This window comes from Ranitomeya variabilis, chromosome 1 (genome assembly GCF_051348905.1).
Source record: "Ranitomeya variabilis isolate aRanVar5 chromosome 1, aRanVar5.hap1, whole genome shotgun sequence".
Taxonomy (NCBI): Eukaryota; Metazoa; Chordata; class Amphibia; order Anura; family Dendrobatidae; genus Ranitomeya; species Ranitomeya variabilis.
This window is the reverse complement of record NC_135232.1, coordinates 657,886,468-657,899,668: the sequence shown is the minus strand read 5'-3', so window position 1 is coordinate 657,899,668 and position 13,201 is coordinate 657,886,468. Positions and strand designations below refer to the sequence as shown.

Below are 13,201 nucleotides of genomic sequence, written 5' to 3'. Positions count from 1 at the left end.
GTGATGACATACTGTTTTTTGGGAAAACTCAAGCTGAACATAATCGTGCTCTATATGCTATTTTTGAATGTCTGCTCTCTGCTGGACTCACTCTAAACAAAGAAAAATGTGAATTTGATAAAAATTCATTGGAGTTCTATGTTCACATTTTCTCGGTGGAAGGAGTACGACCTGATCCCAAGAAGGTGGAATCCATCAGAGCAGCTTCAATTCCACAGAATGCCAGTGAAGTGTGCTCTTTTCTTGGAATGGCAAGCTACTGTGCTAGATACATTCAAAATTTTTCGACAATCAGCACTCCATTAAGGGAACTTACGAAACAAAATTGTGTTTTTCAATGGTCCCAAGACTGTCAGGCCTCTTTTGAAACAATTAAAGACGAACTCTGCTCAACAACCACCATGGCCTATTTTGATCCAGCTCTTCGAACCAAACTGATTGTGGATGCCAGTTTCGTGGGACTGGGTGCTATTTTAGCACAATACAAGGATGACAATCAAAGTCCCCACATCATTTCATATGCAAGTAAAAGCTTAACAAGCACTGAAAGAAAGTATTCACAACCTGAAAAAGAAAGCTTGGCAGTAGTCTGGGGATGTGAACACTTTCACTTCTTTCTCTATGGAGCTCCCTTCACTATTGTCACAGATCATCAAGCCCTCCTTACAATTTTTGGAAATCCCAGAGCTAAAATGCCGGCACGGATTGAACGATGGGGTCTACGTCTACAGGACTATAATTACAAAATTGTTCACAAACCTGGAAAATACAGCAATCTGGCTGATTACCTCTCATGACATCCTACGAATGATGATTTACCTGTGCATTCCTCCATTGAAGAATATATCCACTTTGTTACAGCTCACGCCGTGCCAAAAGCACTTTCTGTTGATCAGTTTGTGAATACAACAAGTGACAAGACACTCTGTGCCTTAATACAAATTATTCAAAATAGAAGGTGGCATGAAATTCAAAAGAAAAAATTTCCTGATGATGGGATTGATTTGAAGGAGTTAAAACTATTTTCAAATGTACGTGAGGTATTATCAGTCACTGAAGACCAACTCATCCTTCACGGTACCAAACTGGCTGTACCTAAGGCCTTGCGCAACCTAGTCATACAGATAGCACAGGAAGGTCATCTAGGAATTGTTGGCACAAAAAAGTTACTCAGAGAAAAAGTGTGGTTCCCAAATATGGATAAATTGGTGGAAGAGAAGATTAGACATTGCTCCACTTGTCAATTAATTACTCCATCATCAACTCTTACCAAATGACTCTTCAGTGCGAACAACGGATTTCTTTAACAAGCAAGCCATGAAACATTATGCAGACAGAAGGTGAGGGGCACAGCCATATGCCATCAAAAGAGGCGATATCATTGTTGTGCGTCAAAAGTCAACCAACAAAACCTTAGCTGTACATAGTCCTGCAAAATATAATATTATAGGCGATAACTTTGTGAATGTTTTTCCCAGCAATATGCGCTCCTGAAGGATGATGATGGAACTCGATATTCTGATTCAAAGATGATTTTTATTTCAAACTAAAATACAACCGGTTTCGACTTCTTAGAGTCGAAACCGGTTGTATTTTAGTTTGAAATAAAAATCATCTTTGAATCAGAATATCGAGTTCCATCATCATCCTTCAGGAGCGCATATTGCTGGGAAAAACATTCACAAAGTTATCGCCTATGAAAGCACTGTTCAGTGCGCTCATCAGTTCCCAGATCTTTGCAGCAAACTGAGTGGAAAGAGGAATGGAGTGATCCATGGATTGGATCTATACACAGTATATCAAGACACTAAAAAGGTGAGTGGATTCACACTGAGTACACACCTTTGGAAACTAACTACTACACTCAGAAGTCTGCTCTTCCCATTTTTCTCCCTATAATCCCCTCTTGTTTTACAAAAATATACTATTACAGAGAGAAAAGGCAATATGGTCACGGCTGAGCGAGACGGACACTCCATCACTTGAAATTCCTCACATTTTAAAATCATACCGCAGAACAATGGTAATGAAATCCCACCAGTGGAAGATTTGATACCCGACAGTGGAGAGGACCAACAGGAGGTGGCTGATCCATCAGCAATGTACACCCCCAATGAACCCAGACATTACCCTACACGGGAAAGAAGGGCTCCATCGAGACTTATTGAAGAGATATAAATAAAAAAAAAAAAAGGAATAAGACAATACAGACATATGGTTTCACTTGGACATTTTTGTGTTGTTGCATTGTTAATATTTGTTTTAGGTTGTCAATATATTGTGATGCAGCGGTATGACCATACACAGTGAAACGGCAGTGACCCAAACAAGTCCAAACAAAAGGTTCTTTTATTGTGTTACTTCACACAGTCAATATAGTATATGGCTTCTTCATACAGTCCATTAATAACGCATGGCTATATGACGCAGTCAATACACAGGCCGAACTTCCCTCTGTCCAGTTTCCCTGGGTGACCGCACGCCAGTAACAAGTCTCTGTACTCACTCAGCGCACTGCACTCTTTATCCTCTGGAGTGCAGCCGGGTACACGTAAGACAGCCCAAGATGCAGGGTGTCAGTCTCTTTGGTTCCTTTAGCCTCTGTGCTGCTCCACACAGAGAGAGCTCTGCAGACAACTGCCCTGTCTGCTTCCAATAACACACTGACACACCTCCCCCACTACTACAGGGCTTTTTAATCAGTCACTGCTTCACTATTCTAATTACAGCCACACCTGTGTCTGTAGTACGCCCTCATGGCCTCACTACGCTTCCATGCACATTCTGCAGAGCACATACAGCGCCCCCTAGCTGTACCAGGGGTCACTGCCTCACATAACCTCCCCCTCTGTTCATACCTGTGGGGTTGAACATTTGTTACCCCGTAAGGGCGAAAGACAGGGCATCGGTATGCCCCCCTGACATCCCCGGTCACTACATTAAGAAACCAAAGTAGGGACTGGAACCATCGATCAACGCACGCATCCCTCCCCTTTGCGTTTCTCCTCCATATTTAATTACGGGACCACCCACCCCGATCTCTATCGAAGAAGCCAAACCCTCTTTTCTGATTACCCGCAGATTTGGGCCAGTTTTGGGTGGTCTTTTCTTTGTTTACTTCAGGTTCACTAACCCCACGGGTCATCCTGTCACCTAAGTATCTGCTTTCGGGCCCCCGTACCGCTTCCTCTGTACCCTTACCCATGCCTCAGTGACTATATCACGCTGAAACGCCATGGACCGTGCTGGCAACTCTGAGCATATATCTGTACTATGCCGCACCCGAACCGGAGCCTCCCGACACTGCTGTCTAGCGAGCGCTCTATCTAATTTACTCTGACCCCCGGTCCCATACTTGACCGGTGCCAGAGGGTTCCTCGTGCGCACGTCCCCAGTCGCCTCTGCGATCATACACTCTCGGCTCTTCTCATACCTGCGTCTTTTATATCTGCGTCTCCGAAAGGGACCCTGGATCTGAGCTGTCCCAACCTTACCAGGGAACACCTCCAGCTCAGGGTTCAATGGGGTCCCCGCAACCTCTACTGCCACAACCTTTAGAGGGAGCCTATCGGGATTACACTCTAATCCTAAATTGGCGACCCCTGTGGCATACATCTTAGGATCTTCGGGTTCTACGCCCGAAACAACATCTTTAGCTTCTCCTGCCGCTACCTCTAGGGGGAGCCTATTGGGATTACACTCTGTCCCTAGGTTGGTGACCCCTATGGCAGGTATTTCAATATCTTTGGGTTCTGCACCCGGTATAACTTTTTCCATGGGAGGGTTTACCCTGGTCTCCCACAGGGACCAAAACAGGGGAAAATCTCTTCCCAACACAGTCCCATAGGGAAGGGTCTTTGCTACTCCCACCACATGTCTAATGTCTCCACATGGTGTAGAAACATGGACCTCCGTGGTCGGGTACTCCCGGATTTCCCCATGGATACCCATCACCTCCACTTTCTGTCCGTTGGTGTTGTCCCCAGCAACAAGGGAACGATGGACCAGAGTCACTTTACTCCCCGTGTCCAGGAGAGCCTCTGTTCGGCACCCATTCACAAGTACCTGTCACAATTCTGGTTCGCCGCCAGCTGTGCCCGTAGTGGTGATACAAACAGTCTGGGCCTTTTTTTTCTGCTGTTGAAAATTGAATTTTTGTAGACCTTGAGTATTTAGTGGCTTTGCTATTTAGTTTAGTTGCTTGAGACCTGGCAGACCGAGTCTCTACATAGGACCACTGGTACACCCCATGATCGCCCCTTACCTTTGGGGTCTCTTCAGGACTCTGCTGTTCACCCCTCACATTAGAGGTCTCCACTTTATATCATTGAAGCTCCGCTAGCTCCATCTGCAGTGTCTCCTGTTGAAGCCTTTGCTGACTGAGCACAACCTGCTCCAAAAGTTCCTCCATTTTTCCAGCAGACTCGCACAACAATCTGCAGCACTCTCTGGGGGTATGCCTTAGTTCACTGGCCTCGCATTCTTTCCACCATATGTGATGCAGCGGTATGACCATACACAGTGAAACGGCAGTGACCCAAACAAGTCCAAACAAAACGTTCTTTTATTGTGTTACTTCACACAGTCAATATAGTATACGGCTTCTTCATACAGTCCATTAATAATGCATGGCTATATGACGCAGTCAATACACAGGCCGAACTTCCCTCTGTCCAGTTTTCCTGGGTGACCGCACGTCGGTAACAAGTCTCTGTACTCACTCAGCGCACTGCACTCTTTATCCTCTGGAGTGCAGCCGGGTACATGTAAGACAGCCCAAGACGCAGGGTGTCAGTCTCTCTGGTTTCTTTAGCCTCTGTGCTGCTCCACACAGAGAGAGCTCTGCAGACAACTGCCCTGTCTGCTTCCAATAACACACTGACACACCTCCCCCACTACTACAGGGCTTTTTAATCAGTCACTGCTTCACTATTCTAATTACAGCCACACCTGTGTCTGTAGTACGCCCTCATGGCCTCACTATGCTTCCATGAACATTCTGCAGAGCACATACAGCGCCCCCTAGCTGTACCAGGGGTCACTGCCTCACAATATATATATATATATATATATATATATATATATATATATATATAGGGATGATGTAATGTATAATGATTAGATCTGTCTCTTAGAAAGTGAGGGCGGGAGTTTATTTTCAGTTTGAGTTCTAGCCTGAGGAGAAAATGTTATGCTAATGTTATGCTGTGTACTGGAGGAAAAGAGGAGATGAATAAACTACAGTTAAAGCTTACTCTCTTAAATTCCTTGCACCGTGTGGACATTACAGACATTTTCCCTTATGTCTCAAACTTTTCTTCAATGAAATGCTACAGCATTACAGAGTAAAACATAGTTTACCGCAATGATGCCGGTTGTCACTATTGCATACTGCCCTGGTTATGGAAGTATGAAACAGCTGACGAGCATAGTCCTTCACTCTACAAGATCTATGCTTGGTAACTGAATTTCAACATATAGTATATCATCAATTATTATTATTTATTATTTTAGAGCTATTTATTCCATGGCGCTTTACAAGTGAAAGTTAGATTATATGTAGCATAATATGAACCATAGTTACATAAAAAAGGTTGAGAATACTTTTAGCTAAAATAGTAAATATGCACTTTGGTAAGATATCATATTGTTCTATGTGGGATAATTGTTTATTTATGTTAGTAATTACAAGAAAATTTGTAAACTTTTAGTATATGTGATTTAGTAATAATACGGGCTTACACAGTGGAGGTTCCCCAGTTTTGCAGGCCAGCTAGAGTACAGCCGGTCCTAGAAAGGCTGAAATTGGGCAAGGAAAACATATAGTAAATGGATAACTAAATACCAGATGTCCTATCAGAATGTGTAAAGTTTAGAGTATAAAGTTCCATTCTCAGGAACCTCCTCTATTATCAAGATTGTAGAGCGCTGCCCTGGTAATCACCACCCCAAGTAGAGTTGTTAAAGGGAATCTGTCAGCTTGGAAATGTAAGAAGAAAAAATGGAGAGATGGGGTTCACTGCGCTGCCACTGATACTAGTAGATGAAACCAGGAGACCAAGAACAAACCACCTGATGAGGTTTGTCATGATGAAAAAGTTTGTTAACTTTAATATGCGTTTGCAGTAAACCGCACATAAATATCCTTGGTCTCCTGGTTTCACCCACTGGTATCTTAGGCAGCGCAGTGACCCCCATCTCTCCATTGTTTCTTCTCCTGTGATGCATTTGCATCTGCAGCAGCCGATATTTTCCAGCTGTTTGAGTTGCTGTGTTTCTCACAACTCCATCAGGTGAGCAGTTCCCAGCACCTTGATCCCACTTGTACACCGGATAAGACCCTATTGCACAATTGTTTTTCCAGCTTTTCCTCACTTAGTGTTGAAATGTAGGGCAATCTATGAGCTGCTTGTTATAAAGCAGGAGATGTGGAGCAGATATATAGGTTTGTGTCAAAAGTTTCAGTATAACATTTTTTTTCAGCAGGATCACTGGCCATTCTGGGCTTAGGAGTCAAGGAGGTGGTCCTATTCAGTGATTGACAGCCTCCCTTATATAAGAATGCATATAGATAGCTGTCAATCACTGATAAGAATCCCCCATCCTTTGGCTTTTAAGCCTGGAATGAGCAGGGATTTCAATGAATAAAATATCTTTTAGATCAAATTCAGATTTCGGAATGTCACAATCCAAGTATGGACAGGAGACCCACAGGCAGCACGTGCATCATGGTACGTTCTTGTGATTTGATATAGGGACTTATGAATTTTGCCTTTTACTGAATCTTTCCTCTAAAACCTATATAGCAATCTATTCCACACTGTTCAGTGTAACAGATTCCCTTTAAATCCAATAATTAGTTTGACACAATATACAGAATTTTGCGAGCTAGTGTTGGACTGGAACCAATTTTGAGAGCTCACTCGACAGCTGCATGAATAAATGGTAACTCATGAAATAACGCCAAAAAGTTATAAAGCCCTGCAGCATGTGGTATATTTTACTGCCAGCTCCTTATGGGTTTCAGTATTGCTCTGTTAACTTAGAAGTCCCATTAACATGAAAGTATCTCTTAGAATGCCAGCATAAAGCCATATGTTTTATGTAAGAAAACAAGTATTTGAATAAATGTGTTGCCCAACCTAGTGTTTCTATGTAATAAAGTCAAGGATTTATCTTTTTATATTGTTTCCTAGGGCACCTGACAATGCACCTCTAAAAAGCAAGATGATATATGCCAGTTCAAAAGATGCAATTAAGAAGAAATTCACAGGTATGAATTATAGTATTTCCTATATATGGGTGTTAATTTAGCAACAACATAGTACTTAAAGTAGGCAATCACATTGCAAGTGGAAAAAGAGCTCCAAATTAATGCCACACCAAAATTATACAACTTAAATGTCACTGATATTGGCATTTAAGTGGTTAAACAGCAGTGAATTACAGATGCATCTCACAAAATTAGAATATCATAAAAAAGTTAATTTATTTCAGTTCTTCAATACAAAAAGTGAAACTCAAATATTATGCAGAGTCATTACAAACAGAGCGATCTATTTCAAGTGTTTATTTCTGTTAATGTTGATGATAATAGCTTATATAGCCAATGAAAACCCAAAAGTCATTATCTCATTAAATTAGAATACTTTATAACACCAGCTTAAAAAAATTATTTTAAAATTCGAATTGTTGGCGTACTGAAATGTATATTCAGCAAATTCACTCAACACTTGGTCGGGGCTCCTTTGGCATCAATTACTGCATCAATGCGGTATGGCATGGAGGTGATCAGCCTGTAGCACTGCTGAGGTGTTATGGAAGCCCAGGTTGCTTTTGATAGCAGTCTTTAGCTCATTTGCATTGTTGGGTCTGGTGTCTCTCATCTTCCTTTTGACAATACCCCATAGATTCCACAGGTTCTTTGTATCATGTTCTCACACGCTTTATGCATTTAATATCTCTCTGTGTCTGTACTTTTACATATTCTGGCTGATAACCGGTTCATACAGCATTACATGAACACCCAATTTCTTACATTATGGCTGGTCAGAACAATGAAAGCAATAGTTACCATCCACCTTTCGTATCTCCCCAAATTTCCTCATAGATTGTAAGCTTCCGAGCAGGGACCTCATTCCTCTTGGAATCTGTGGATTAATGTGATTATTGTTAAGCTGTAATGTATTTTATTGTCTGTACAAGTCCCCTCGAAAATGTAAAGTGCAGAGGAATATGTCGGTGTTATAGAAATATTATTATTATTATTATTATTATTATTAAGCCCACATATTAGTAATAGAGAGGCATCGTATAACATGCCCCCATTAATCTCATAGTGATATTATAAAAAATACACAAGCAGAATAAAGTCCTTTATTTGAAATAATGACAGACTCATTTATTGAATCTAAATTAAACCATGCTCACCAAATGCCTAATCCACTGAAGCTAACGTCTCCTGTAACAAAAATAAAATAATAAACCACAATATTCCTCACCTGTCCGCAGAGAAGATAATCCATAAAGTCCCACGATGATTCTGATGATCCAAAAACAGCCAGCTACACACTGATACAGGCGGTAATAGCTCCCGCAGTGTATAACACTGAGCTGCAGTGAGAGAGTTCACCAGGTCCAGTGATCTCCATTAAGGAACCACCACTGCGTGAGCAAGTTCTCACGTTGCAGTGGTGCTGTGAGATCACTGGAGCTCATCAGCTGATGAACTCGTGTGACCTCACTCACGGCAGCTCAGCGCTATACACTGCGGGAGTGGTGATGCTCTTTCAGTGTATCCTGATGTGACTGTTCTACGCATGTGATAGCAGTGTGACACTCTGGATTACGTGGACTAAGGCGGCAGGATAGTAAATGGTGGTTTATTAATTTTGTTTTTTTATAGGAAACAAAAGCATCGGGGATTTGGTATTAGGTGAGTATAACATGTTTCTTATTTTTATTTGAACATATATTTATTTCACTTTTTTTATTTTTTAAATTTTGAGCATAGTTGCCAGCTGCCGAGAGACTACTTCTCCCATCAGCGGCTCCTGCTATCACTGTTATCAGTGATAGCAGAAGTAGCCTGATAGGAGGAGTAGTCTCTCATCAGCCCACGCCTGCTGACATGAGGTAAGCTTTTTACCATGGGTCACAATATCTCTGCAGGGTCACGCTGACATCTGACAACGTGACCCTGCAGCGCTCTGATTGACGGTCTTACAGGCGGTAACCTTACCGCCGGTCAGTAGCACCACATAGATGACAGCGTGGGAAACAGCATAGGAAGCCTGTAAAAACGCAAACAAGAACTCACCAAATCCACAAACATATTTATACCTGCGTTTTTGATGCGGATTTGACTCACTCAACTGAAGTCAATAAGTAAAAACGCTAACAATCCGCACAAATAATTGACATGCTGCAGAAAAAACGCACTGCAAATACTCTAGGAAAACTACTGATCATGTGCACAGCACTTCAGGATTCACATTGTATTAGCTTGCATAAGGATTCCATAATGTTTTTGGCCCATTTCCGCATAGATAAACAACGTAAAAGTGCACCAAAAACACATAGCGTGTACATAGTCTAACAGCCGACTTTTTAAAAATTAAACTCCTTCACTTTCTTAAAGTAAAAAATTGCAAAAAGGGTCTGACTCTAGTTTTTGTTACAGTTTCTCTATATGAAACATTCTTCGTGACAAACTTTACATTCTAGCCTAATTTTATAATAAGTGTTGCTGTATTTTCTTATACGTAAAGAGAATTTCTCCCCAGGATTTTGCTATGGAATTTAAGAGTAGCATGATGTAGGAGCAGAGAGCCTGATTCCAGCGATGTATCGCTTGCTGGACTGCTTGGTGCAGTTTTGATACAATCCCTATTTCTTTGCTGTAAATGTAACAGTGCTCAGAATGCTGAGCAGTGTATAACCCCGCCCACACCACTGATTGGCAACTTCCTGTGTACAATGTCAGTGAGTAGCCAATCAGTAGTGGGGTAGGGTTACAAAGATTGGCTGGACTGCCTGGCACACAAAACGTAGTCCTGCAGTGATAATCTACTGCTGATAATACACTGATTGTATTGAAAGCAAGTGACACATCTCCTGGAATCAGAATCTCTGCCCCTATATTGTGCTGCTCTCAGATTAAATAGAAAAAAATCTGCTGACAGATTCCCTTTTGAAAGGTTGTCTCATCTTGGTAAATTGCAAAGTGATTGTAAGAACAAGCAACATTTCAGTTAACCGTAAAAATCCTGTCCGGTCTCAAGAGTGGAGGGATTTTTAAGCCCATAGTTTACTGCTCATTGCCAGGGTTACTGACAATAGTGCAAATTTATCAGAGGTGTCTGTCCGTTTACTGTCCGTTTACTTACAAGGAGCGCTTGCTTGGAAAGTGCTGTCCCCACACAGTCAGGCTCAGTCAGCACACATTGAGCCATCATGGATACCACATCCCCAACCAGTAACACATTTTGGTCAATTTATTGATACAATTTTGAAATAACATAGGACAGCACAATGCAGAGACAATGCTCTATATTTTTATCATTATAAGTAAAATTATTTGCTAAAAGGTACATCAGGAGATGTAACATATCCTCTTTAAACACAGTTTTCGCTAGAAAATGTTAAAAGTTTTCTACATTTTTTGAAGTGTGCACATTTTTATCTCCTACGTGTTTTCTATTTTAGGTATCAAGCATGAATGGCAAGTGAATGGCATGGATGACATTAAAGACCGATCTACCCTGGCAGATAAACTAGGAGGAAATGTGGTTACTTCATTGGAAGGTGTTCCATTAAAATGAAAGCAATTCCTGTATTTTGGAAGCTTACAGTATTTAAGTAGCAATTTCTGTTATGACCATAGGAAGTTTTTTTTTTTTTTTTTTAATTTATTGATTTTTTTTTTCCATTTCTTTTTACCTCTATGAACTGAATAAACCGTTTTGGTGCTTGAGAAATGAAGTTAAGAACTAACAAAAATACAATGGGTTACATTACAAAAAACAAACAAAGGTTTGATCACACAGCCTGAGAATTGATCCTGGTAAAGGATAATACTATACATTAATTTGGCATCTTTTTTATTTCCTAAAGTGAGCTGTAAGATGCAAGTGTAAAGTAAACCTAAGGGCTCATTCAGACGTCCTTCTAATCAGTCCTGGCTGGACTGGCCGTGGCTTTCCTTTTCTGACTGTGGGTACTCCGTGAATTGTGGTCCGATCTCGGATCAATTTGCGCGGATCTCTGAATGAGCCCTAATATGCATGATTTCAAAATAGGTTTCACTTCCTTAAAATGAATGCTATGTTTTTTTTAAAGACCATATTATGTTTAGGTCTAACTTTTGTCTCTGGATTAAAAGATTAAATTCCAACTACCACCAGCCACCTTTAGGAAAAGCTTTAGAGCTCAAAGAGGTTGTCCTATATACAATATTAGGGCTCATACTCACTTGCGCGAAACTCGGATGAGTCTCGCATGTGAATAGCCAGTGCTGCTGCAGGCACTCAGATCGGAGCATGCGGCCGCATAGCAATACATGCAGCCGCATGCTCCGCTCCTCTGTGCCAGGTGCAGTGCCGGGTATTGCCGCGCGAGACTCATCCGAGTTTCGCGCAAGGGAGTATGAGCCCTAAATCACCTATCCACAGGATTGATGAAAAATGGATGATTGCTAAAGGTGTGGCTGTTGGCACCTCCCATTAATCTTGAGAACAGAGGGCCTGTAGTAGCAGTAGTGAGCATGTGGGTCCACTACTCATATACATAGGTACATAGAGCAGTGGTTGGACATGCTCACTAATGCTGCATTCACACATGAGACTTTTGGACCCCAATTTTCCTGATAAGTGAACGTTCTAGTGGTCAGACTCCAAGCAATTATACAACTTCAAAGCAGCAATTGCAAGCTCTGCACTCTTTGCAATAGAGACTGCAGAGGTGGATGGTAACGTAGGAAGAGAATGGTAAGCTATAGAACTAAAAACTCCATTTTTGAGAATGGAGAGAATTTTTAATAAGAAATAAAATGCAAAGTTATTTTGTTTTTTTACAAGCACTTTGCAATTTTACCAATTTAAGTTGAGAATAAATCTTTAAAGTCAAATCAGTTACCTAGTTTAGAGCACTGAATCACAAAAATGGAACTCCAGCTGTTACAAAGATACAAATAGCGTATAGCAAAATACATTGGACCTATAATGGTGATTAAAGGGACATTCACTAGTTTGACACTGAACATTAATATACAGTACATTTTAACTATATTGCTTTAAGAATTTATCAAATGCACTTCTGGGATAAAAAAAGCCATAAAAACAGTTAAATAACTGACTTTTGTATTAATACAGTTCCAGGCAACAAGTCAGTAGTTAACGAACAATACACAATAGATCTATAAATGTATCACATGTAAAAACAATGCACAGTGGTAACATGATAGATTTCATACTGAATACTCCCAAATATGGTTTCCAGACAGTGTATTATTGGTATCTGTATTAGACCAAACGTGTGCCTTTATACTTCTGTACAACATGCATTTTCCTCTAGGATTCAGTGTTATTAGGTGCAATGCCAAAAATGGTTTATAAAAGTTTCAATTGCAGACATTGGTCATTAAACCAAAGCAATGTTTTGTGGAATATTGTGCCAAAGAACAATAAAAAAAATGTTTGATTATTACACAGAAGCCTTGTTACAGGTTTATACTTTAATACCTGTAGGTACTGGTGACATATCAGGGGTGGCAGAAGTTTGAGCAGTCCTGTTGTCAGCTCTATGGATATGGATAAATAATAGATGGCCACTGACAGTAACTCTCGCCCAAAAGATCAGTCTTTCACTGGAAGAGATGCAAAACAATCGATAACCACACATCATATCCCAGACATTTGGTTCTCTTGTTAAGCAGCTACACAAATCTATTAGCAGATGGAATATCCAACAGTTTTGGTGTGTTTTTTTTTGCCATTTTCATAAAGGTATATAGAATACACGAAGCAATATGACTACTGAATATGTGTGTATATATTCACAAATTGTCTCTTCAGAGAGGAAGAGGACTAGAACTCTAGTGCCACTTATTGGAAGTAGCAATCCTAACAGTCAATGTCGACCCTTTAATGAGCCTTATCACATGACTTAGGATAAGAGCCAAACCAGATTTTAATTTGCAGAC

General features: G+C 40.8%; 1 protein-coding gene across 1 annotated transcript in view; it reads left to right on the top strand.

Annotated features, from left to right (window-relative positions):
* CFL2 (cofilin 2) overlaps positions 1–12,712 on the top strand; it is a 46,946-nt gene extending 34,234 nt beyond the window's left edge. The window contains exons 3-4 of the mRNA XM_077262756.1: positions 7,197–7,273; positions 10,708–12,712. Of these exons, the coding sequence (XP_077118871.1) occupies positions 7,197–7,273; positions 10,708–10,823 (193 nt within the window). The 3' untranslated portion in view covers positions 10,824–12,712. The remainder of the gene's footprint in view (positions 1–7,196; positions 7,274–10,707) is intronic.
* The last annotated feature ends 489 nt before the right edge of the window (positions 12,713–13,201 follow it).